Source organism: Heterodontus francisci, chromosome 13, assembly GCF_036365525.1.
Source record: "Heterodontus francisci isolate sHetFra1 chromosome 13, sHetFra1.hap1, whole genome shotgun sequence".
NCBI classification, from domain to species: domain Eukaryota; kingdom Metazoa; phylum Chordata; class Chondrichthyes; order Heterodontiformes; family Heterodontidae; genus Heterodontus; species Heterodontus francisci.
The window spans coordinates 23,749,371-23,776,463 of record NC_090383.1 but is presented as its reverse complement, the minus strand read 5'-3'; the positions used below and the strand labels follow the sequence as shown (position 1 = coordinate 23,776,463).

Below are 27,093 nucleotides of genomic sequence, written 5' to 3'. Positions count from 1 at the left end.
GGAGTCATACTCAGCACGATGAAAGATGATTGCAGTTGTTGGAGACCAATCATCACATCCCCAGGACATCACTGCTGGAGTTCCTCAGGATAGTGTTCTATGCCCAACCATCTTCAGCTGCTTCATCAGTGAACTTCACTAAGGTCAGAAGTGGGGATGTTCGCTGATGATTGCACAGTATGCAGTACCACTCACAACTCCTTAGATACTGAAGCAGTCCATGCCTGCATGCAGCAAGACGTGGACAGCATTCAGGCTTGGGCTGATGTGTGGCACAAATGTTACTTGCCACTTAAGTGCCAGGCAATGACCATCGCCAACAAGAGAGAATTAAACCACCACCTCTTGATATTCAATGGCTCTACCATTGCTGAATTCCCCACCATCGATATCCTGGGAGTTAACATTGACCAGAAGCATAACTGGACAAGACTTGTAAATATTGTGGCTACAAGAGCAGGTCAAAGGAGAATTCTGTGGTGAGTAACTCATCTCCTGACTCTCCAAAGCCTACTCACCATCTCTGAGGTACATGCCAGGAGTGTGATTGAATACTCTCCACTCGTCTATATGAGTACAGCTTCAGCAATACTCATGCAGCTCAATATCATCCAGGACAAAGCAGCCTGCTTGATCAGCATCCCATCTACCACCCTAAACATTAGCTCCCTCCCTCCTTCCCAAGGGCAATAAATGTTGGCCTTGTCAGCAACCCCCATATCCATGAACGATTTTTTTTTAAAAAAAAGAACCTTTGGTGGCTGTGCCTTCAGTGGTCAAGTACCTAAGCTCTGGAATTCCCTCTCTAAACCTCGACCTCTCTCTAAAACACTCCTGAAAACCCTAGCTCCTTGTTTAGATAAATCTGCAAGCCAGAATGAAGCTGGATACAATTGGGCAAAAAGTCATGACAAAGAAGGAACATTATTGTGGTATGTTGTGATGAGGACACAAAGAATCTGCAAAGGGATATAGATAGGTTAAGTGAGTGGGCAAAAACTTGGCAGATGGGGTTTAATGTGGGGAAAGTGTGAGATCATCCACTTTGGTAGAAAGAATAAAAAGGCAGATTATTATTTTGATGGAGAAAGACTGCAAAATACTGCAGTACAGAGGGATCTGGGTGTTCTTGTACATGAAACACAAAAAGTTAGCATACAGGTGCAGCAGGTAATTAGGAAGGCAACTGGAATTTTGGACTTTATTGCTAGGGGGTTAGTGTTTAAAAATCGGGAAGTCTTGTTACAACTGTACAGGGTATTGGTGAGGCCACACCTGGAGTACTGTGTACAGTTTTGGTCCCCGTATTTAAGGAAGGATATACTAGCATTGGAGGCAGTTCAGAAAAGGTTCACTAGGCTGATTCCTGGGATGAAGGGGTTGTCTTATCAAGAATGGCTAAACAGAATAGGCCTTTATTCATTGGAGTTTAGAAGAATGAGAGGTGATCTTATTGAAACATATAAGATTCTAAGGGGGCTTGACAGGGTAGATATTGAGAAGATGTTTCCACTGGTGGGGGAATCTCGAACTAGGGAACATAGTTACAGAATAAGGGGTCACTCATTTAAAACTGAGATGCGAAGGAATATCTTCTCTCAGAGGATGGTGAATCTCTGGAATTCTCTGCCTCAGAGAGTTGTGGAGGCTAGGTCACTAACTGTATTTAAGGAGGAGGTGATAGATTTTTGAAATCTCAAGGAGTGGAGGGGTATGCGGGCCTGTCCCAGGCCCGAAAGAGGAGTTGAGGCCTGGGACAGATCAGCCATGGTCTTATTGAATGGCGGGGTGGGCTTGAGGGGCTGAATGGCCTGCTCCTGCTCTTATGTTCTTATAGTAGAATACTATAATAGCACTACCATGTTATACTGGCCATGGCGTATAGTGGGCAAATTGCACATGCACCATGTTGCCTGCTATAAACGGTGGGGACTGTACTAATATTTAGCAAACTTTACCATCAGTTTGATTTATTTTATCTGTATTTACATGTAGAATCCATTTGAAATGTACAGTTTTAAACCAGTAGATATTTTCTATTTCATTTTCCGGATGCTCATACGAAAGAGAATAAAATGTGTGAAAACCTACTTGTGTAGTGTGATAGCACCAAGATAAATATTGTCAGTTATTTTGCATCCATCTTGTCTAGAACAAACAGTACATGACTGAAGTTGCCCAACTCAATAGCAAGAATCTACAGCTGAGCAATCAGAACTCCCAATTCAGTGCCAAGGTAAACGCCAATCAAAACAGCATCCAGTTGCTCACTACAAGACTAGCCGAACTTTCCCAGCAGAAGGAAGAGGTGGTCGGGGTTACCAGACAACTACAGGAGACCTCCAGCAGATTGGAGAAGGAGCATTTCCAACAGCAATCTGTATGGGAAAGGGAGAAAGAGCTAATGGAAAAGGAACTTCAGGCAACTAAGGAAAAGGTATGGCACGTTCCTTCATCATTTCTAATAGTTGTTTTGAGATGACGAGAAAGAACTTGCATTTCTATAGAGTTTGCACAATCACAGGACATCACAGTGTTTTTTCCCAAAAATATACTTTATTCATAAAAATTAGCAAAAAATACATAACTAAACAGTTCAAAACAGTCCAAATTTCACATTTCGGAAAGTATAATAGAAATCAGATTCCTTCGATACGGAACATGAGTTGCCTCACAACTCTTGCCATTCTATTTTATATGCAATGTACATTTGCATTACACAGCAGAAACATATTTTGGTGTATACAGCCCGAGGGGTTTTACACAGGTTCCAGCCCCTCGGTTCACTATGTGGGAGGACCTTACACAGTGGCCTTTCCCCATTGAGCCTTTACACCAGCTGCCCCAAGCTTTAGTGCGTCCCTCAGCACGTAGTCCTGGACCTTGGAGTGTGCCAGTCTGCAACACTCAGTCATAGACAGTTTTTTGCACTGGCAGACCAAAGAGCGTCTTTCACTGAGTTGATGGTCCTCCAGGAACAGTTGATGTGTGTCTCAGTGTATGTCCCTGAGAACAGCCTAAAGAGCACAGACTCCTGTATTACAGAGCTATTCGGGATGAACCTTGACAAAAAACCACTGCATCTCTTCCCACACCTGCTTTGCAAAGACACATTCCAGAAGAAGGTGGACAACAGTCTTTTCCCCACAACAGCCACCACGAGGGCCGTGTGCAGAGGCGGTGAGATTCCGGGCATGCAGGAAGGATCTGATGGGGAGGGGCCTTCCGACCACCAGCCAAGCTACGTTTTGGTGCTTGTTTGAAAGTTCTGGTGATGAGGCATTCTGCCAAATGACTTCGGTAGTCTGCTCGGGGAACCATCCGACAGAATCCACCATCTCCTTATCCTGCAGGGCCTTGAGGAAATTCCGTACAGTCCACTGCCTGATGGATTTGTGGTCAAATTTGTTTTTCTGCACAAACTTTTCCACGAAGGATAGGTGGTACGGGATGGTCCTCAGCACGTGGTGACACTTGGTGTTTGCATACTGCGGTTTTAAGCACAGCTTGATGCAGCCGCACACAAAGGTGGCCATCAGGATGAGAGCAACGTTGGATATGTTTTCTCCCCCTTTATCCAGAGGTTTGAACATAGTGGCCCTGCGGACACGGTCCATTTTGGATCTCCAGATAAAGCAGAAGATAGCTCGGGTGACCGCCATGGCGCAGGAGTGGGGATTGTGCCAGACCTGCACCACATACAGTAACATCGTGAGGGCCTCGCACCTGATGGCCAGGTTTTTACCTGCAATGGAGGGAGAACGCTGCTCCCAAATGCTGAGTTTCAGTTTTACCATGGCTACTCGCTCCTTCCAGTTTTTGGTGCACACCCTGTCCCTCCTAACCATATCCCCAGCACCTTCAGGTAGTTTGACCTGACGGTGAAGGGAACAAAGGATCAGTCAGCCCAGTTCCCAAAGAACATAGCCTTGCTCTTGCTGCGATTTACTTTGGCTCCCGAGGCCAGTTCGAACTGTTCGCAGATGCTCATCTGCCTGCGAATGGACAGCCGATCAGAGCAGAAAACGGCAACGTCATCCATGTACAGGGAGGTTTTGACCTGAGTGCCTCCACTGCCTGGGATTGTCACCCCTCTTATGTCCACATCCTTCCTAATGGACTCAGCAGAAGGTTCGAAACAGCAAACAAACAAGACAGATGAGAGAGGACAGCTCTTTCTGACTCCACATTTGATTGGAAACTTTCTGATTCCCACCCATTGATTGAGACTGCGCTACTGATGTTAGTGTCGAGCAGTTTGATCCAATTACGGATTCCCTCCACAAACCCCATTTTGGAGAGTGCGTCCATCATGTAGGTGTGCGATATCCTGTCAAAAACCTTCTCTTGTTCCAAGCTGATGAGGCAGGTGTCCACCCTCCTGTCCTGCACATCGCATCCCAGAGTAGTGCGAGACTATCAGAGATCTTCCTGCCGGGTACATTGCAGGTCTGATCGTAGTGAATCACCAACTCCAGAGCAGACTTGACCAGACTGGCAATGACTTTGGACAGAATCTTGTATTCAACATTAAGCAGTGAGATGGGCCGCCAATTTCTGATTTCCGCCCTCTCCCCCTTCCGCTTGTAGATGAGGGTGATGATGCCTTTCCTCATGGATTCTGACATGCTGCTGGCCAGAAGCGTACTCTCATCCACCTCCAGCAGGTCTGGGCTGGTCCAGTCCCGGAGTTGAATACAACTCAACCGCCAAGCAGTTGCTTCTGGGAGTTTTACTCATCTCGAAGGGCCTGATCACCTTTGTCGGTTTGTCCAGGCTCTCCCACGTACTGACATCTAAGACCTCCATGAGAGATGACAGGAAGGACTGGGAGACCGTGCTGTCCATGGGCTTCATGTCATACAGCCCGGCATAAAAGGATTTGCTAATCCTTCGTATATCAGACTGCGATGATGATACCGAGCCATCCTCTTCCTTCAGGCTGCTGATCACAGAGCTCTCTCTCTCTACCATTTGGAAGAAGTAACGCGAGCACATCTCCTCCTGCTCAACGGAGCAGACTCTGGACCGGAAGATGATCTTGGAGGCCTCCATAGCAAAGAGCAAGGCCTGCTGGCTCTTCACCTCATGGAGGTCCTCCTTGACCTCGACCCCCATCGACTGCAGCCGGAGCAGATTTTGCATTCTTTTCTGGAGTCGGGACATTTCCCTCTGTTTCTCTCTCGCCCTCTGAACACCTTTGAAGATAAAGAACCTCTTGATGTTCACTTTGATCGCTTCCCACCAGTGCATCAGAGACTCTGAGGGGTTTCATGGTTCTCCAAACTTTGCAATCCCTCTTGAGTTCCTCAATGTATTCCTGGTGTCAGCAGTTTTACATTCAGCTTCTATGTCCCCCTGCCAACCCGCTGGTCGTCCTCTAAATGACAGTTGGCCAGCAGGAGGCAGTGGTCAGAGAAGAACACCAGCTTGACATCGGTGGATCTGACCGTGAAAGCATGGGACACAAACAGGAAGTCAATCCTGGAACGGGCTGACCCATCTGGTCTTAACCAGGTGTATCTGCGCTGCGCTCTGTCTGCAGGGTTGCTGAAGATGTCCCGTAGCTTGGCATCTTTTACTGTTTCCATTAGGAATTTGGACGTAGTGTCCAGTTTGCTGTTGTCACTGCCGGATCGTCCAGCTGTATCAGTGATGCAGTTGAAGTCACCTCCTAGAATGACTGGCCTTGACGTCGCCAGCAGAAGTGGGAGCTTCTGGAGGATGGTCAGCCGCTCGCTGCATTGAACCGGGGCGTACACATTGATTAACTGGAGCGGAGCATTGTTGTACGTTATGTCTGCTACAAGGAGTCGACTGCCCACCACCTCCTTAACTTCGGAGATGGTGAAGTTGCCTCCCCGCAGCACGGAGGAACAGGAATCATTTCCCCCCAACCAGATCGATGGCCCTTGGGACCACCACCTTGACCATTGCCTGTAAGTACTGAGGTGCTTTATTGTACACTGCTGCAAAAATAGCAGGTCAGCTCTGACATTGGCCAGGTAACCTAAGGTCAAAACACATCGTGGTGTGGATTTAACGCTACGCACATTAATAGAGGCAATTTTTAAACCCATTTAAAAGATTTTAGATTATACATCCCAAAAGTCTATGCAAGTTGCAGCTCCTGGGTGTGCTCCTGTATACCTGTGGTGTGTACAAAATGCTTCACAGTCGTTGGGCTGAGAAAAGAGTCCTGCTATTCCACAGGAGCATTGTACCATCTGGGTGACATTGGAGGGGTCGTGTACTCGGGAAGGGTTTCAGGTGGTTTAATTTCATTTTGTTCCTCATCGAGGCTATTGATGCTCCCGGTTTCCCGGAGTGTGGGTGTGCTGGTTGCGTCGTGCTCCTGGTTTCCAGGAGCTGGGGGGGGGCGCTGGTTGCATTGCTGCTTTTAGCATCCTGAAGCAGGTGTTCCCTGGGCCCTTCGCTGCTTCCCGTGTTTCTCAGCTCAGGGCCATTTGTCTCCTCTACCTCCTTGGTGTTTTGCCCCTTTTGTTGATGGCGGCACTCTTGCTGTTCCTCATCCGTGGAGGAGCAGACACTGGTATCTGTCATGTGCATTAGTCGCATTCTTGCCGCTACTTTGCAGGGTGGCTTTCCCTTTCTTTTATGTCTTCTTAGTATTTTTACGTTTTACAATTTGCCATTCTCCTTGTTCTGTTGTGGCCTCCTCTTCCATTGAATCTGCTTTCTGTGGAGGCGGCTGACGGTTTTGGCCAATTAGCTTGTGCACCAGAGGTAGAGGTTGGGTGGTGAATCTCCTTTGCAGCAGCCCTGATTGTTGCTCCTGCTTTAATGTCTTGCGCATTGGTGGCAGAGTGTTTTGGGCAGGCTTTGCAAAGATGGCCACCTTCCCCACATAGGTTGCAGCACTTGCTTTCTTTGCAGTCCTTGGACATCCCAAAGTGCTGTACAGCTAATTAAATACTTTTTAAGTGTAGTCACTGTTGCAATGTCGGGGAAACGCAGTAGCTAATATGCGCACAGCAGTCCCACAGACATCAACAAAATAAATGGCCTGATCATGTGTTTTTAGTAATGTTGATGAAGGGATAAATATTGACCAGGATACTTGGGAGAATGGCCATGCTCCTCTTTGAAATAATACCATGGAATATTTTATACCCAACTGAGGGGGCAGATGGGCCACATTTTAATGTCTCATTTGAAAGACAGAATCTCTGACAGTGCAGCACTCCCTCAGTATTCCACTGAAGTATCAGCTTAGATTATGGTGGTGCTTGAGTCTCTGGAATTGGACTTGAACCCATAATCTTTTGTTACTTATTACCTCAGAATGATTTCTGGTGTGCATTAATCCACATTGTTACTGAGTCTCGTTGTCTCATGTACCGTGAGAAAGTGGGTACAAGGCCTGCTGTAGGCTTCAGCCAGTGCTGCGCTAGAAATGGATAATGTCAGGCATGAATAACATTTTTCTCCTTTTCAGAGAAATTGCATATTGGATGAAAATTTTCACACTCTATAATTGGACTACGCTCTTCCGATGCAGAGAGCTTGGATATGCCATTGTTATGTCTCCCTTGGTTAATTTAGAGGCTGATTCTGGACCTGCTATTAGATGAAGATTCACATTATCTTCAAGTGGCACTCATGTCAGCAGTCCCAGTTGTGGTTCAATGGTCGCTGTCTCGCCTTTAAGTCAGAAGGTTGTGGGTTCAAGTCCCACTCCAGAACAGAAAATCTATCCTGACATTTAAGTGCAGTAGGAGAGAGTGCTGCACTGTTGGAGATGCCTTTTTAAGGGTGAGACATTAAGCTGAAGTCCCATTTGCCCTCTAGGGTGGGTGCAAGAGATTCCATGGCACTAATTTGAAGAGGAGCGGAGGAGTTCTGCTGGCCAATATTTATTCCTCAACCAATTTTACTAAAACAGATTTTTGGGTCGTTAGCTCATTGGTGTTTATGGGACCTTGCTGTGTGCAAATTGGCCGCCATATTTCCCTATAATAGTGACTACACTTCAAAAGTATTTACTTACTGTAAAATCATGAATCATGAAATGCAGCTCGTTCTTTCTTTGTGACTTAAAACTAATTGCCCTGAATTCTATTGGAATATCCTCTTTCTTTTTAGCCTTTATGCAATAGTTTTATTGTGTATGATTCACCAGACATTTGCTTTTACAATTCTTGGAACTATTTCTTAGCTCCTATGGGCCTCAGTAGTGTTGAGCATGTTGTAGGTCACAAGTCTTATCTCTCTTCAAAATTGAAACCTAGGAATTGCCTCTTAAATTTCTAGGATTTTATTTCTAGGTATTTGTGTGTTTGTAGAAACTGGATTGATGAGAGAGGTGTTATTTTTAAGGAAATGCTTAGGAGATGTAAAGTCCAACACAATCCCTCCCTCACGCTGTCACCTCCCCCCCCACCCCCCAAAAAAAAATGTTGTCACTAGGGACTTGGTGATGCCGTGGTTCAAGAATACCTCCAAAACTTTCTAGTGGTGAAATTGGCCTTTGCCAGTAAAGTAGATTTGCTTGTAGCAAATTGGCAGCCTGTTTTATTCTGTGCCCTATTTTTCTTTTTCGTGGAAGTCAATGGAAAAGAGAATTGTGGGAGCAGGTTTAAAGGGGCTGGCAATTTGCCATCATTTTGTGCTTCTGGTGAAAGCCAATTTCATCTCGTCTCACCTTCACCCCCCCCCCCCCCCCCCCCCACCTTGTGTTTTCAAGTGCACATACGAAAAACAGGTTAATTAAACATTTCAACTGTGTGTTGACTGTACTAACTTAGATCAAGGCCCAGGCAACACACTGTATAATAGATAAAACCCAATTTTTATTTAAGTGAATCCAGAATTTGGCATCTCTTTATACACCCTTCCATATCTCTTCCAGTTCTGTGACACTGCTGAACAATCTAAGTTGCTATTGTACAGATAGAGTACAAGAACAACTTGCATTTATACTGTGCCTTTAACATAATAAAAAATTGCAATAACTAAAGTAGATGAGTCATTATTTAACCTATCCCAACGCTTTGCCACAAATTTGGGCCCACTTCCCTTTTCTCTTCTTTTTTTTTTGCACCCCCACCCTACCCCACTTCCCCTTTCAGCTACCACATAGCTGTTATAAACCAGAGATGTGAGTTCAATTCCCATCATAGCAGTTTGAGAATTTGAATTCTGTTTTAAAGTTCTAGAAATAAAAAGCTGATTTCAGTAAAAGTGACACAAAGCTGTTGGATTGTCATCAAACCCAACTAGTTCACTCATGTCCTGTATAGAAGGAAATCTGTCATCCTTACCTGATCTAGCTTATGTCTGACTCCAGTCCCATAACAACTTGGTTGACTCTTAACTACCCTTTGAAATGGCCTAATAAACCCCTCAGTTACATTACTGCTGTCTTAGGACATCTAGGGATGAGCAATAAATGCTGGCCTTTGTGAGCAATACTCATATCCCAAGAGTAAATAATAAAGAATGAAATATGCAAATCACAGGGCGGCGCAGTGGTTAGCACCGCAGCCTCACAGCTCCAGTGACCCGGGTTCAATTCTGGGTACCGCCTGTGTGGAGTTTGCAAGTTCTCCCTGTGTCTGCGTGGGTTTCCTCTGGATGCTCCGGTTTCCTCCCACAGCCAAAAGACTTGCAGGTTGAGAGGTAAATTGGTCATTATAAATTGCCCCTAGTATAGGTAGGTGGTAGGGGAATATAGGGACAGGTGAGGATGTGGTAGGAATAGGGGATTAGTGTAGGATTAGTATAAATGGGTGGTTAATGGTCGGCACAGACTCGGTGGGCCGAAGGGCCTGTTTCAGTGCTGTATCTCTAAATCTAAAATCTAAACATGTCTAGGAAAAGGAGTTGCTATGTCACTTTATGGTTACAAATGTGCAACATTGCTATTTGTTGCCTTTTCATTTTCCTGACAAGGTGCCTGTGTTTCAAGAATGTATTTAAAGAACTGATGATCGGATTCCAGTAAAGAACTTTTCCCGTGAGAATTTTATTTGGCTAACTGGTTATCAGACATGTGCAGAAACCTATCTCCATGTTTGAGTTTCTAGCTTGAGCTGCTGAGACTTCCACACCCACCTGTGTAGTGATTCCAGAGGCATTTTTCACTGTCCTTGAACAAGACTTGCTGTACTTGATTCCAGTCCAATGCGCAGAAGTTTGTTGTGATCCTGAAATAATTCCTGCTCTAAATATTGAGACATCCCTCTATTTTGAAAGTTATTGTATTTTCTGTACATTAAGAGACCAATTGAGTGTCTGAGGGACGGTGAGTAATAACATATTTTATTGAGGTTTGGGTGTCGCTGGCAAGGCTGGCATTTATTGCCATCCATAGTTCCATGAGAAGGTGGTAGTGGGCTGCCTTCTTACACTGAAGTTCAACTAAGTGGCCATTTATGAGGGTAATTAAAAGTTAGCTTAGTTGGTGTAGGACTGGAGTCACATATAGGTCAGACTGGATAAGAACGGCAGGTTTCTTTCCCCAAAGTACACGAGTGAGCTAGGTGGGTTTTTACAATAATCTGACAGTTTCACGTTCATGCCCACTTTTTTAAAAGTATACTGAATTCAAATTCCTAGCTGTCTTGCATTATTCCAGGCCTCTGGCTTCCTAGTTCAATAATAATAACCACTACACGACTGTACACCTTTCATGTGATGTGGCATTACTCAGTATATTTACATTATAGAATGAAACTGTTATGACTTGTAAGTCTTAGTATTCTATTCTCTGATTGCAAGGGATAACCTCACAGTTCTCCTTTTCCCCTGACATTTTATTTCCTGTCTCTTGCCTCTTTGTGGATTGTTTGGGACGGGAGAACTTGGTTAGTTTTCCATGGCAGGTGTCAATGACCCATGCTCAGTTGACCGCAAGTAAGTAAAGACAGTGCCAATTTTATCTGCCGTCTCCCTCACTTCTCAGGAAAAAGTTCAATGAACACCTCGGCATAGTTAGTTAACAAGATGTCTATAGAATTACAGAATGCAGGACAATTTGAGGAAATAGTTCCGTTTATTGGAAACTAGTTTCCATCGCTATGTTTTTTTTAAAGGTTGGATTATTCAAACAGAATGGGCTAATTATACTTAGTTGTTCTCCTTATGTTTTATGCATGTGGATATCTATATCGTTTTAATTGCTTTAATTCTAGAAAGGCTATGTTTTACTGCAATTAATGGTAATTATGGAGGATTGTTTTGCCTCAGCCCTAGTTTCACTCCAAATAAATAGGTTAATCATCAAAAACTCTAACCTTAAGAACGTCTTTTACTGTTTTAGAGCCCTTTCTCTTTCATCACTTTATCTCCACTGCAACGATTCTCAAGACCAATATATGGGGGTGAATTCAGCAATATCATGCTCCCAGCATGGAGCTTCATAAAGAAAAACAAGAAATGTTGGAAATACTCAGCAGGTCTGGCAGCATCTGTGGAGAGAGAAGCAGAGTTAACGTTTCAGGTCAGTGACCCTTCATCAGAACTGGCAGCGGCTAGAAATGTAATAGGTTTTAAGCAAGTAAAGCGGGGGTGGGGCAAGAGACAACAAAAGAGAAGGTGTTGATAGGACAAGGTCACAGAGAATAACTGAACAGAAGGTCATGGAGCAAAGGCAAACGGTATGTTAATGGTGTGCTGAAAGACAAAGCGTTAGTACAGAGAGGGTATTAACTGACAGAAAACTGAACAGCCTGGCCCCAAGCACAAACATGAAAAAAACAGTGGGTAGGCACAGTAGAAACAAACTAAACAAACTAAAATAAAATAAACACATAAAAAATAAAAAGAATAACTAAAAATAAAAAGGGGGGCCCGTCATGCTCTGAAATTATTGAACTCAATGTTCAGTCCGGCAGGCTGTAGTGTGCCTAATTGGTAAATGAGATGCTGTTCCTCAAGCTTGTGTTGATGTTCACTGGAACGCTGCAGCAATCCCAGGACAGAGATGTGGGCATGAGAGCAGTGGGGAGCGTTGAAATGGCAAGCAACCGGAAGCTTGGGGTCCTGCTTTCGGACTGAGCGAAGGTGTTCCGCAAAGCAGTCACCCAGTCTGAGTTTGGTCTCCCCAATGTAGAGGAGACCACATTGTGAGCAGCGAATACAGTATACTAAATTGAAAGAAGTACAAGTATATCGCTGCTTCACCTGAAAGGAGTGTTTGGGGTCTTGGATAGTAAGGAGAGAGGAGGTAAATGGGCAGGTATTACACCTCCTGCGATTACAGGGGAAGGTGCCGTGGGAAGGGGACGAGGTGGTGGGGGTAATGGAGGAGCGGACCAGGGTATCACGGAGGGAACGATCCCTTCGGAATGCTGACAGGAGGGGAGGGGAAGACGTGTTTGGTGGTGGCATCACGCTGGAGATGGCGGAGAAGGATCCTTTGGATGTGGAGGATGGTGGCGTGGAAAGTGAGGACAAGGGGAACCCTGTCGCGGTTCTGGGAGGGAGGGGAGAGGGTAGAGGTGCTGGAAATGGGCCAGACACGGTTGAGGGCCCTGTCAACTACAGTGGGGGGGAATCCTCGTTTGAGGAAAAAGGAAGGCATATCAGAAGCGCTGTCATGGAAGGTTGCATCATCAGAGCAGATGCGTCAGAGACCATTCTCCCAGTTTCTCCGTTTCTGACGCATCTGCTCTGATGATGCAACCTTCCATGACAGCGCTTCTGATATGTCTTCCCTTTTTCCTCAACCGAGGATTCCCCCCCACTGTGGTTGACAGGGCCCTCAATCGTGTCCACCCCATTTCCCGCACCTCTACCCTCACCCCTTCCCCTCCCTCCCAGAACTGCGACAGGATTCCCCTTGTCCTCACTTTCCACCCCACTATCCTCCACATCCAAAGGATCATCTTCTGCCATTTCCGCCACCTCCAGCGTGATGCCACTACCAAATGCATCTTCCCCTCCCCTCCCCTGTCAGCATTCCGAAAGGATCGTTCCCTCCGCGACACCCTGGTCCGCTCCTCCATTACCCCCACCACCTCGTCCCCTTCCCACGGCACCTTCCCCTGCAATCGCAGGAGGTACAATACCTGCCCATTTACCTCCTCTCTCCTCACTATCCAAGGCCCAAACACTCCTTTCAGGTGAAGCAGCGATTTACTTGTACTACTTTCAATTTAGTATACCGTATTCGCTGCTCACAATGTGGTCTCCTCTACATTGGGGAGACCAAACACAGACTGGGTGACCGCTTTGCGGAACACCTCCACTCAATCAGAAAGCATGACCCCGAGCTTCCAGTGGCCATTTCAACACCCCCCTACTCTCGTGCTCACATCTCTGTCCTGGGATTGCTGCAGTGTTCCAGAGAACATCAACACAAGCTCAAGGAACAGCATCTCATTTACCGATTAAGCACGCTACAGCCTGCCGGACTGAACATGGAGTTCAACAATTTCAGAGCATGACGGACCCCCCCTTTTTATTTTTAGTTACTTTTTCTTTTTTCTTTTTTATCTGTTTTTTTCATGTTTGTGCTTGGGGCCAGGCTGTTCAGTTTTCTGTCAATTAACACCCTCTCTGTACTAATGTCTGTACTAATCTCTGTACTTTGTCTTTCAGCACACCATTAACATACCATTTGCCTTTGCTGCATGACCTTCTGGTCAGTTATTCTCTGTGACCTTGTCCTATCAACACCTCTTTTGTTATCTCTTGCCCCACGCTCGCTTTACTTGCTTAAAACCTATTACATTTCTAGCCTCTGCCAGTTCTGATGAAGGGTCACTGACCTGAAACGTTAACTCTGCTTCTCTCTCCACAGATGCTGCCAGACCTGCTGAGTATTTCCGGCATTTCTTGTTTTTATATCAGATTTCAGCATCTGCAGTATTTTGCTTTTACTTTATGGAGCCTCATAAGATTGCTTTCATGCTGCAGCCCTAATTCTCTAGTTCTGGCTCAAGCTCTGTCCAGTGAGGCTTTGCTTGGTCAGAGGATCTTACTAAATTTGCCCTGCAACCAAAACACTTCTTTAAACAAAAAAAAACTGAAGTCATTTTCACTCCTGAATTGTATTTCTTTAACTGCTGTAGTAGCAACCAAGGGACCAAACTGCTTTCCTATCTTGGATCTTATTCTGCCCTCTGCATTAGTAAAGGCCAAATCAGATAGAGCTGAGAGGTCTTTTAAAGATATGCAAGGTAGACCTTGATAAGGTGATTCCACTTGTGAAGGAGTCCAAAACTAGGGATCATAAATATAGGATAGTCAAGACTAAATCCAATAAGGAATTCAGGGGCATCTACTTCACCCAGGGGGTGGTGAGAATGTAGAATTTGGCATCACATGAAGTCATTGAAGCAAATGGCATGGATGCGATTAAGGGGAATCTAGATAAATACATGAGGGAGAAAGGAATAGAAGGATATGCTGATAGGATGAGATGAAGAAAGGTGGGAGGAGGCTTGTGTAAAGCATAGACATCAGCACAGATGTGTTGGAATGAATGGCTTATTTCTGTGCTGTAAGTTCTACACAAATCAGTTTGAAGCCTTTAAGATGAGGTCCAATTTGCAGACAATTGAAAAACTTAGCAAAACCAAGAAAGGCTGACCTGTAACTCGTGTCTCCACATTCCACCCTAGTATCTAGAAGTGGTTAATTCACACTTTCTAACTGTAGTGTTCCATTTCAGTGAGATACGTGTCTTTGTTTTTAAAAAATACTGTAAATTCAAACCTGTGTAAACTGTGCTCCAATATACTTTATTTGCTGCAAAGCTTTGGGATATCTGAGGTTGTGAAAGGCACTATATAAATGCAAGTTCTTGCTTTTTTTGATCCAACCTGATTTCAATTTAAGGTGCAACTTTTGAGCAGTTTATTTGCAATTTCCCAGTGCTGTGTTGCAGTGCAGCACCTGATGTGGGACATCAGTGTCATTATCAGTGAATTCAAGTTGAACATCAAACTTTTTTTGTTTTTTTTTTTACTTTCATGCTGCAACAACATAATAGAAATGTTTACTTGATGTACACGCAAAGCTGATGAGTCTTGGCTACTTTTCCCCACCATCTTTGTTTCCAAACTCTTATTAATCTTGGTCCTATTCTTTCTGCTTTTAATTGACTTCACTCCTTACTGATATTTCTGTTGTCTGGATTTCCATTGAGCCTCACTTTTTTCAATGTCTAATATGTTCTACATTTTTTTCTACCCACCTCCAGTTATTAAATCTAGATTCACTGGCTAAGGAGACAAGTGCACTAAGGGCTGAAAAACAGAGCCTAGACATCCAATCTAAGACATTATCACAACGCTTGCAGGAAACCAAAGAGAAGGTATCAACCTTACCATATAAAAACTGTATATCATACAGCGATATCTGTCTGTTAAGACTGTATATTGTCCAGTAATTCTGGTCTGTGCTCAAACTGTATATTATTCAGTTGCCCCGTCTAATATCTTCAGATTTAACTGTACACTCTGTGTGTTTCCAGTGGATCAGTGAGTAGGTGTGCCATATGAACTAGGAAATAAAGGCACTAGGAAAAAAGGATCTTGGCCAAGAAAATCAGGATGTAAAATCAGGATGGGTGGAGCTAAGAAATAACAGAGCAGAAAGCACTGGTGAGAGTGGTTTATAGGCACCCTAACAGTAATCATAGTGTTGGGCACAGTTTAAATCAGGAAGTTAGAGGAGCATTTAAGAAGGGTAATGCAATAATCCTGGGGGAGTTTAATCTTCAAAACTGGGCAAACAGTTTGGCCAAAATAGCTTGGAGGACATGCTCATGGGATTAATTTGAGACAGCTTTCTAGAATAATATAGGGAACAGCCTCTTTTAGATCTAGTATTGTGTGATGAGACAGAATTAATTAGTAATCTTTTAGTAAAGGATCCTCCTAGGGAATCATAATATAGAATTTCATATAAAATTTGGGAGTAATATATTTAAATCCAAACTAGGGTTTTAAGTTTAAATAAAGCCAATTACAGAGCTATGAGGGGCAAGTTGGCTGAGGTAGATTGGGAAATTTAAAGAAATAGTTAATAATTCTCAATGAATATACCTTCCCTTAAGGAATAAAAACTCCACTGGAAAGGTGATACAACCACAGCTAACTAGAGAAGTTATGGATAGTAAGAGATTAAAAGAAGAGGCTTACAATGTTGCCAAAAAGAGTAGTAAGCGTGAGGATTGGGAGAGTTTTAAAAATCAGCATAGGATAATCAAGAAATTGATAGAGGAAGAAAGTAGAACATGAGGATAAACTAGCAAGAAATATAAAAAAGGACTGTAAGATCTTATACAAGTATGTAAAAAGGAAGAGATTAACAAAAATAAATGTGGGTCTCTTAGAAGCAGAGACAGGAAAATTTATATTGGAGAATGAGGAATTGACAGAGATGTTAAATATATTGTATCTGTCTTCACAGAAGAAGACAGAAAGAACATACTGAAAATTGTGGGGAGCCATGGGAAAGTGGAATTGATGTAGAAGTTGAACCATTATCTTATTGTATGGCAGAGCTCGAGGAGCTGAAAGGTTTACTCCTGCTCCTATTATAATAAGATCTCCATTTAAACCCCTGGTCTGTGAAATTATTTGATCTCTATTCTAGAGCTACAATTTTTACAATTTCCTGTATTAGGTAAGGAAAGAACAGCCAGCATTCCTGCTCCTAAACATTATTGGAAGTGCTCATCTGCAGAGATCTAACATGGGCAGGATCCAGTTTGGCCATGGCACCTCACAGTCAAAATGGCTGGTCACTGCTTGCTGTTTAGGCTCGCATACAAATGACCAAACTTTCAGCATTTCCAGAAGAGGAAGGGAGGATATCCCACTTGTACAGAAACATGAAAGGTGTTCTAAAATAGAACAAATGCAAATTGAACCAAATCCAGCAATCTGGTTTGGGTCAAGGAAAGAGCTGAGTAAGCTTTTGGAGGAATCCCCTATATACTTTAAGCTAATAACACTTTGATTTACAATTCAAACCAGTGTATGGGTGGGGTGGGGGGAGGCAAGGCTGATTTGAGGAATAGTCACTTAGTCCAAACACATTTTTGATGTTTTTGAATAGTTGGCAAACAAACTTTAAAAAAAAGCTTTTCTTTCTAGCATTTCTACAAATCTTTGAGCTCTTGTACACTGCTGATTGCAGTGAAACAAGTTTTAACTTTTTATGTGTGGGGAAAAAATAGCAAAAATACAAGTTTTCTAATCCCAAATACTGACCTAAATTCAGATGCAGAACCTAGAATTGGGTTTGGAGCAAGCACATTCTGAGCTAGACCATCTGAAGCTCGAAGTCCGAAGAAAGCAACAGGAGAACTTGTCACTGGTGCAGGAGATGGGATCAGTTACAAAGTTATTGCAAGAGGCAAAGGACAAGGTATTATATATGCTTGTTAATTGGAGCACTAATAATGTACTGAGCAGTAAAGCTAACCTGATCTCTGGACAATAACATCATTGCAGTTGCAGCTGACCTTTCGGATTGCTTTAAGTAGATGCATGTAAAAGTAAATGTCAGTGGTTGTGGGAGGTACAAAGCTGCTTTTTTATATTAAAGGTGCCACGGAAATGTTTTTTGTTTGTTCTTAAAATACCTAGTTCTTAAATTGAGGTAGGTTTCAGTGTAGGTACAAATCACATAGCAACCATTTGGCTGCACACTGGAACCTCGCAGTCAATTTGGCAGCTGAAGGAATTGATGACATTTATTTTTAATATGAAAGCAAAATACTGCGGATGCTGAAAATCTGAAATAAAAACAAAGTGCTGGAAATACTCAGCAGGTCTGGCAGGATCTGTGGAGAGAGAAAGAGTTAATGTTTCAGCTCAATCATCTTGCATCAGATGATGAAAGGTCATCAACGTGAAATGCTAACTCTCTTTCTCTCCCCACATTTATTTTTAAACTGAGCCACCCAGAAATGCAGAGTTGGGAAAGTGCACCAACATCCAGGTCAGGCTGGTACAATGCTTTATTCCTCAAATGGAACAGTGATAAGTGAATGGAAACTCAGCAATAGGACACCAGGTGCTACACGAATAAGATTGTGTCTTGATTTACTTTCATCAACCACATGATTGGGTATTGGTGATGAAGTGTGCAATGTTGTGGGATGGACTAGCCTTCGCCTATAGTACAGCTGGGCTCTGTTGGATCTGCTTATATTCTGCTTTCTCATCTGTATGACTGTATTCATTTTATTTCATTCATTTCATTCGATCATGTCACATCAATTTACAATGGTATATTGTGATTTAAAAACAGGCCTAGACACAACCCAAGTTTGGAAGGACAAAATCTATCATAATGCTAAATCTAATAATATTGAAGTAGTAAATTTCAAGTTGCTCTTTTGAACTGTATATCTAATTAGTTTTTGTGTATTATTCTGCACACATTACGCACACGTTATTGAAATGTTATTGCTATGGTTGTAACAGATCAGTCAAATGCATATCCTGGAGACTAACCTGGAGTCTATGAGAAAGGAATGTCAGACTTTGCAAAACAAACAATTAAAATTGGAATAAAAACAAAATGCTGGAAATACTCAGCAGGTCTGGCAGCATCTGTGGAGAGAGAAGCAGAGTTAACGTTTCAGGTCTGTGACCTTTCATCAGAACTGGCAAGGGGTCAGATTAGAAGAAGGGATGGGGTCAGAGGGAAGTGAAGGGGAAGATGGATCTGGAGGGGCGTTAATCCCCATGAGCTGCTGGAGCTTGCGTTCCTTAGGACCTGAAAGGAAGATAATTTTTTTTTTTGTTAATGCGTCAGATAAGATGAAGGTTGAAATGAAACTGCAGAGGAGGAGAGCTTTGAGATAAGGTGAGTCAGAGCTTTTGGAGAGAGAAGTTGAGTGTGTACATGTGGCGGTGCATGGCACTGAGTCTCCATCTCAGGATGCAGCGAGAACAGTAGTCTGAGGAACGTTGTATTTCTCGGAGTAATCCTGGGTGGATTCAAAACATGAAGGATGGAACTTCTGTTGTAATCCATGTGGAATAAGTGAGCCGGAGACAGTCGCTGAGGAAACATAGAAAATAGGAAGGAGATGTGGCTGTGAAAACGAGTTTTGGTAGACATTTTATCAAACACCAGGAGGGAAATAGAAAGCAATGAAGGTGAACAAGGTAAAAGAGACAAACAGAAATCCTGTCTGAGAGAAGAGCAAAACTTCTTCAAGATAGGCATTCCTGGAGGAGATGTCGCAGTGAATTAAACACTAAAATAAAAGCAAAATACTGCAGATGCTGGAAATCTGAAATAAAAGCAAAAAGTGCTGGAAACACTCAGCAGGTCTGGCAGCATCTGTGGAGAGAGAAGCAGAGTTAACGTTTCAGGTCTGTGACCCTTCATCAGAATCAGTAAAATTGGAAGCTGGCCTGGTGGAGTCACAGGAATAGGTACACTACTGATCCCATAAATCTCTCTGTCTCTCTCTCCTCCTTTAAAGTCTTCCTTAAAATGCACCTCTTTGACCAAGCATTTGACCACTTTTCCTAATAAGTTCCTATGAGCCTCGGCATCATTTTCTGTCTGGTATTGCTCCTGTGAAGTACCTTAGGATGCTTTCCTGTGTTAAAAATGGTACATAAATACAGGTTGTTGCTGATATAATACACGCTTGTGTGTGTCCCATTGAATACCGGTTATGTATTTTATTTTGTGCTTGTCTTTTTTTTAAAGTTTAAGAAAGGTATTCAACATTAGATTTTAGAAGTCACAAAAAAAGAGAAATATGAATACTCAAATAATGAAAGAATTCTACCAGTTTTTCTTGCACAGCAAGAACTATATTAGTCCAGTAACAAATTTACTTTCCATTTTGCTTTGTTCTTGGATGGCAGCACTGCCACAATAGTTCACATCAAACAAGTTTCTTGTTCTCCTGGTAACCTGCCTCGTTTCTGTGACTGCACTCAATGTCTGATGTTTAGTCTGCAAGTTCTCTGTATTAATCAGTTAACATTTGAGTTTGGTGTCTGTTGCTCAGTTGATTTGGAATTGCCAAGCCAACTAGCCAATGTATTTGAAAGAATCTTTTTTCAAACGTGATATTGAGGATCAGAGTTTAGAGCTTTAGCCCTTTTTTCAGGGAAACAAGATCTCTGTTAGATGATATCTATACTTAGTAACTAAAAATTAATGTGAAGTAAGTTTGATTTTTAAAAATATTCATGTTCGTCATCAGAAAGGTGGTGATGTTCTCTTTGAAGAAAAATATAATTGATCATTAAAATTACATTTACAGCATTGTAATGAATCGACTTGTTCACAAGCATGTAAATGCACCACGCAGTCTGACGTTGAGCCATGCAAATCAGGAGAGTTCCAGGCTCAACTTTTAGTGTCTGTATTAAGGAGTCACTAAGGGCTGGGAGTGGCAGTGGGTGAAGAAAATGGCAGCCCACATGTGCGGGCCGTTCACCACCACGGCAGCTCATCTGAATACACTGGTTCCCCCCCCCCCCACAGCCCCCCCCCCTAAAAATCACGTGGCGGGGGCGGCCTCAGCGACACCGACAATAGCGTCAGCTGCCTCGATGCAGGTGCTGGTGCATTTTTAAAGGGATGCCAGACCTGCACAGTGGAACCCCATACCCCACCCCCTACCCAATACACTGAAAATTCATTTCTGACCCTTTGTTCCCTCCCCCACCCCCTCACCAAATACAATGAAAACAAATGGACGCTCGTTCCCCCCACCCAGAACACTTACATTGTTGATTTGACCTCTTCCCCACCTCCCCCAACTGTACAAAGTGCAGAGTTCACCCCTTCCCCACCCCCTCCCCTACACTTTACATTGTTGATTTGACCCGTTTTCCACCCTTACCCCCAGCTTTCCCTGAACGGAAAAGTGAAGGTGTCTTAGTGACAGCCACCACACGGAAGATCCTGGGCAGCCGGGTAAGGTCGCAGGGAATTGGTTTAAATGTATGTCTGGTGTTTATTTAAATATTTAAAGTTGGGTCCCGTCGCCGAGCAGCGGGGGGGCCGCCACAGAGCCTCACCACCGCTGGGAAGTTTGGGCCCGGCAATCCCAGCGTTGGGCTCCGCGGCAGGCCGCTGCTGGAGCGATCTTCCGGCCCCCCCCCCACTCTGCCATGGAGCCCAATGTTGGGAGCTCAACAAAATCCAGCCCGAAGAATGGGACCACCTGTTGAGCTGCCTTTGTTGCTTCCTCCCTGCCCCTTTACCCACCTACAGCAACAACTTGCATTTATATAGCATCTTTAAAACATCCCAAAGCACTTCACAGGAGCGTTATCAAACAGATTTTGATACAGAGCCACATAAGGAGATATTAGCAGATGACCAAAAGCTTGATCAGAGGTGGTTTTAAAGAGCGTCTTCAAGGAGGAAAGACAGGTAGAGAGACGGAGAGATTGAGCTCAGGGCCACAGTAGGTGAAGGCATGGCTGCCAATGGCAAAGTGATTAAAAACAGGGATGTGCAAGAGGCCAGAATTGGAGGAGCGAAGATACTGTGGAGGGTTGCAGGGTTGGAGGAGGTTACAGAGATAGGAAGGAAGAGGGCATGGAAGGATTTCAAAACAAGTCTCAGAATTTAAAAATTCAGGTGTATCCTAACAGGAAGTCAATGTAGGTCAGCAAGCACAGGGTTGATGGTGAACAGGACTTGGTGTGAGTTAGGATCTAGGCAACAGAGCTTTGGCAGAGCTTAAATTTATCCAATTTTCTCCTGACAATGCAGAGGAAGCGCAGAGCGATTGCTGACATCATCAGTGCGTCCGAACATTTGCCAGCTAGCTGGCATGAATCTGCGCCTGCATACACCGACGTCAGACATAATGACGTCCGAGCATTGCCTCACCCCTCAATGGCCACGATTGCTGCCTCCATCCCCCCAACAGTACCCTACTCCATCCCACGATCGCTACTTTTCTTCATCGCTGTCTCCCATGATTGCCGCTTTGTACTTTTGTGGGGGGGGGGGGGGGGAGGTGGTTGGAGTTGGCGATCGTGACCATTGAGGAGTGAGGGGGTTTGGGTTCAACTTTTCTTTTGTGTCAAATTGAGCAGCGCCATCTTTATTACTGGCAGCTGCCTGAGACATCACAGACAGTGACGTTTTCGTTGGATTAGGCTGCATTTGTGCATGTGCCGGCACTGCACCACCTAATGGTTGCGTTGTCAGCAAACGCAGCCCAAATTTATGGAGGGTGGAAGATCGGATGCTAGCACAAATGCATTTGAATAGTCATGCCAGAGGTGATGTTTGTGACAGATGCATGAACATTTCAGCAACAGATGGCTGAGGCAGGGGCAGAGCTGGTGGATATGTGGTCGGAAACTCATCTTGGGGTCAAGGGTGTGAACGGTCTGGTTTAGCCTTAGACAGTTGTCATGGATAAAGACAGAGTTGGTGACTAGGGAATGGAGTTTGTGGGGGGGGGGGACTAAAAGCAATGGCTTTGGTCTTCCCAAGATTTAGTTGGAGGAAATTTCTGCCCATCCAATACTGGACGTTGAACAAACAGCATGGTGATTTAGAGACAGTGGAGGGGTCGAGAGAGGTAGTAGTGAGGTATGGCTGGGTGTCATCAGGATACATGTGGAACAATTTTGTTTTTGGATGATGTTGCTGAGGGGCAATATGTAGATGAGAAATAGGAGGGGGCATAGCTCTGAACCTGTGTGTGTGTCTCTTTCTCGTTTTACTCCCGTCTCTCTCCTCTCTGAACTCCCAGAATCACACAGGACAGAAGGAGGCCATTGTGCCTGTGTCAACTCTTTGGGACTAATTAGTCAGCTCTTACACTTCCCTGTTTTTACCCATAGCCCTGCAAATATTTCCTTTTCAAGTATATATCCAATTCCCTTTTGAAAGTTATTATTGAATCTGCTTCCACCACCCTTTCAGGCAGTGTATTTGAAATCATCACCCCTGCCCTTTTGCCAATTATCTGAAATCCGTGTCCTCTGGTTGCCAACTTGCCTTCCAGGGAAACGTTTCTCCTTAGCTTCTATATTCCATGTGATCCACCTTGTGTTCCCTTGACTCCATTCCCACTAAACTGATGATCAACCAGTTTCACTTTCTGATTCTGATGTTGGCTGTTATTGTAAATGGTTTTCTTTACTTCACCCCTCCCTTTTAAAACCACCGTTATCATTTCCCTCTTCAAAAAGCCCACTCTCACCCTCATCTCTAACCTCCCATTCCTCTCCAAAATTCTTGACTGTATTGTCACCTCCCATTTATCCTGCAATTACCTGCCTGAATTTTTCCATTTAGGTGTTTTATCCATCACAGCACTAAGCAAAGTTGCAAATAATATCCTCTGTGATTCTGGTTATACTACGTTATCCTTGCTTGCCCCCATTGCAGCCTTTGACGTGGTTGATCACACCATTCTTCCCTACTGCCACTCCTCCATTTTCCAGCTCATAGGGATTACCCTCAGTTGGTTCTACTTTTACTTATCCAGTCACAGCCAGAGCATCTCCAGCAATGGCTTTTCATCCTTCCCCCATACCATTACCTTTAAAGTCTCCCAAGGATCTATCCTTGCTTGCCCCACTCCCCCCCCCCCCCCCCCCCCCCCCCACACTGCCTTCCGCACCTACATGCTCCATGGCGACATCATCCAAAGACTTGGGGGTCAAGTTACACGTGTCACTGATGCCCAGCACAACCTCACCACCTCTACTCTTGCCTCTGTACTGTCAGAATGCTCGTCCGACCTTTGATCTTGGATGAGGTGCAATTTCTTCTGGTTAAACAATTAGAAGCTTAAAGCCATTGAGCAAAATTTTACCAGCCAAGTGGAGGCGGGTTCCCGTGCTTGTGGGATGGTAAATCCCTTGAAATTGATGTCAGGCCGGAATCCCGCGTCATCCCACCCTCTTCCGGCTTTTTCTGGGGCGGAGGGTTCGCACTACAGCAGAGAACCCTCTTGGGTCTGGCAGGAAAGCAATTGAACTAATTAAAAGACAATTAAGAGCCTTTTTAACCAAGAACTCCTTCTTTCCCAACAGTGCATGGGTTCCACGCTGTGTTTGCACCGCGCCAGCATCACCGAGGTGAATGTACAGCGGGAAAAACCTCTTTGGTGAAGCTGACAAGTTGGAAAGGCTTTGATCAGTTACACCGAAGCGCTCCAGCCATGGCCAGATGAGAGACTGCTGTTCAAAGCACTTCTCTCAGAGAATGCACCACTACTTGTCAGGTGATTGCCAACTTCCTGGAAGGCACTTCACCTGTCTAGCACTTCACTCACCTTCAGCTGCACTTTCCTGCTGCCAGACTTTGCCAGCTCCACCTTCGACCTCTGTGGAGGGGCAAAAGCAGAAGCCACACCACTGCCAATAGCTCCAGTTGCAGCTGGAGAATTTCCAGCAGCAGTACTAGTTATCTTCTCAGCTGCATTCGCCTCTGAGATTCAGCTGGAAGGGTGCGAGACCTCCAACACAGAGCTTAAAAACAGTGGATCGGCTCTCTTGACATGTCTGAGCGCCAATACTTCAGGAGGCTCAGGCTCTCACAGCAGGTCGCTGCTGACATCTGCAGTTTCCAGGAAGAAGACCTCCTTCCCAGTGAAGCAGGTGGGCACACATTGCCATTGGCCAACCAAGTGCCTGTCACTGTGGGGCACCCCCCATTCCGAGTCTCTGCCACTCGCCAAGTTGCATGCTCGCTTTTCCTGCAAGGAGAGAAAGCAGATAGGTAATGGTTTGTGTGGGGAAGAGGGAAAGACAACTTTGTGGAGGTTTACTATGAGCCATAGGTACAAGAGGACAATTGGATGAGGATGAGTGTGAGTGTTGGCTGTCAGATGGGGATGTGAGATGCCTACAGAGAGAGGAATGAGTGGAGCTGCACGTTATGTTGTCCTCAGGAGTGCTGTGCAGGAGAATGCTGGGGAGAGTGAGAATGTGGAGCTTGACACCTGAAAATGTTATACCACTCACCTTTTACGCACTCCTGAGGTCCTGGATCCTCTTGGTGCACTGTCTTCAGGTTGGAGAGACCACACTTCTGCTGACTTCCTTGGTCCTTCCATTCATGCCTTCTTGGTTGGAGAGGTTGTCCTCTTCCTCCCATCCCTGGGAGAGCTCACCTCACTGCAGCCCCTCAGAACCCACACCAGGACATCCAGGTAAGATTAGCCTTCCAAGGTCTCCTCTCCATTCCTGTGTTTGCTGCAGCCTCAAAACTCCAAGTTCTAATGAGCCTTTGTAACATATGTGGGGGTTATTTTAACTAGAAATCCTTCCTTTGACAGAATGGATGCATCATCCCACCCGTCCTCCTAATTAGTCTGGGAGCTTGGCGAATGATAATTACTTTGCTTTTGGAAAGAGCAACAGCAAAGCACCCAAATTTAATTAGTTGGGTTCCTGACCTGAAAATGGTCCCTCCATTCCAGCAGGGATTAAATGGACAAGAGGGTGAAAGGTTATCAGGGGTAGGCGGGAATGTGAAGTTAAGGTTACAATCAGATCAGCCACGATCTTGTTGAATGGCGGAGCAGGCTCGAGGGGCCGAGTGGCCTACTCCTGCTCCTAATTCGTATGTTTGTATTCCACCCATTGTCATCAGCCCCCATCACAAATTTCATTCCCTAGCCACTGCCGCAGGCTGAACTGTTTGACCCTGAAGTTCCGACCCCATATCCTCTCCACCACAAAGACCTACTTCAACCTGCATAATATCAGCCATCTCGGTCACTGCCTCAACCCATCTGCTTCTGAAAATATCATCCATGTTTTTGTTACCTCCAGACTCGACCATTCCAAGACTCTCCTGGCCTGCCTCTCATCTTCCAGCCTCCGTAAACTTCTAAAATTCTGTGCCTGTATCCTAACTAGCAGCAAGTCTGTTCATCTATCATTTGTGTGCTTGCTGATCTACATTGGCTCCTCCTCCATCAAAGTCTCAATTTTAAAATTTTCATCCTCATGTTAAAATCCCTCCCTGGCCTTTCTCCTCTCTGTCTCTCACCTTCTCCTGTGCTACAGCCCTCCAAGATCTCTGCTACTCCAATTGTAGTCTTTTGTACATCCCCAGTTTCCTTCACTCCACTGTATCTTCAGCTGTCTAAGCTTGAGAATTCCCTCCCTAAACCTCTTCACCTCCTTTCTCCTCCTTTTTAAGATGCTCATTAAAACCTGTCTCTTGAAGCAAGCTTTTGATCACCCTCCTAATGTCTTTTTTTGGCTCAGTGTCAGATGTTCTCCGATTATGCTTCTGTGAAGTGCCTTGGGATGTTTTACTACATTAAAGGCACTATTGAAATGCAAGTTGTTGCTGGACCCTACGCAACTCCCTGAGGAGGGTTCAGGTTCCAGCCTGAACAAACAGAAGGAGGTTTGGAATATTTTTCATTTCCTTGCCCCTGTTCCAGAGCTGTCATTCATTCCCATGGCCAGAATCTGTCAGTTACTGCTGTGCTCTCACCTGTTGATGGTTTAGTAAATGAATGCTCCTGCCCCGAACCCCTCTACACCTACCTAAAACCTAACTCTTTACTTTGCCATTTCTCTTTCTCAGAGCAAAGTAATTAACAACCCACCTCATTGTTCCCCAACCAATCAAGGAATGTGTGCCTTTTCCGTCAAAGGAAGGATTTCTAATTAAAGGGACGGCATGGGTTACAAGGGCTCACTAGCACTTGGATTTCTGAAGCTGCAGCAACTGAAGGAATGGAGAGGAGACATGGGAAGGCTGATCCCAGGTGTCTCACTCTTGCCTGGAAGTCCTCTTGCAGGATCTGAGGGGTATGCAGTGAGGCTTTAGAATTTTTTTTATTCTTCATCTGTGGGATGTGGGCGTCGCTGGCCAGGCCAGCATATATTGCCCATCCCTAATTGCCCTTGAGAAGGTGGTGGTGAGCTGTCTTCTTGAACCGCTGCAGTTCTAGGGGTTGTAAGATTTGATAAGCTAGGGGTATTTTATACCTCCTTCTAAGGTGGGAACAGACTTGGCAGCACAACAACTTGTTGTGATTCGACTCTATTGAGATAAGGTAAGGACAAATTTGTTTAGTTTTCAGATAAACCATAGGCACAGACTCGGGCAGTAATTAACAGTGTAACACAGATACTACCCATATTAGAGACTGGACAGCAGAGCGCACGACTCTTTCTTTTG

The 27,093-nt window shown here is 44.6% G+C and overlaps 1 protein-coding gene across 1 annotated transcript in view; it reads left to right on the top strand.

The window, feature by feature from the left end:
• Positions 1–27,093, top strand: part of ninl (ninein-like) — a 145,368-nt gene that overhangs the window by 107,990 nt on the left and 10,285 nt on the right. The window contains exons 23-25 of the mRNA XM_068045670.1: positions 2,153–2,437; positions 15,173–15,286; positions 17,203–17,349. Of these exons, the coding sequence (XP_067901771.1) occupies positions 2,153–2,437; positions 15,173–15,286; positions 17,203–17,349 (546 nt within the window). The remainder of the gene's footprint in view (positions 1–2,152; positions 2,438–15,172; positions 15,287–17,202; positions 17,350–27,093) is intronic.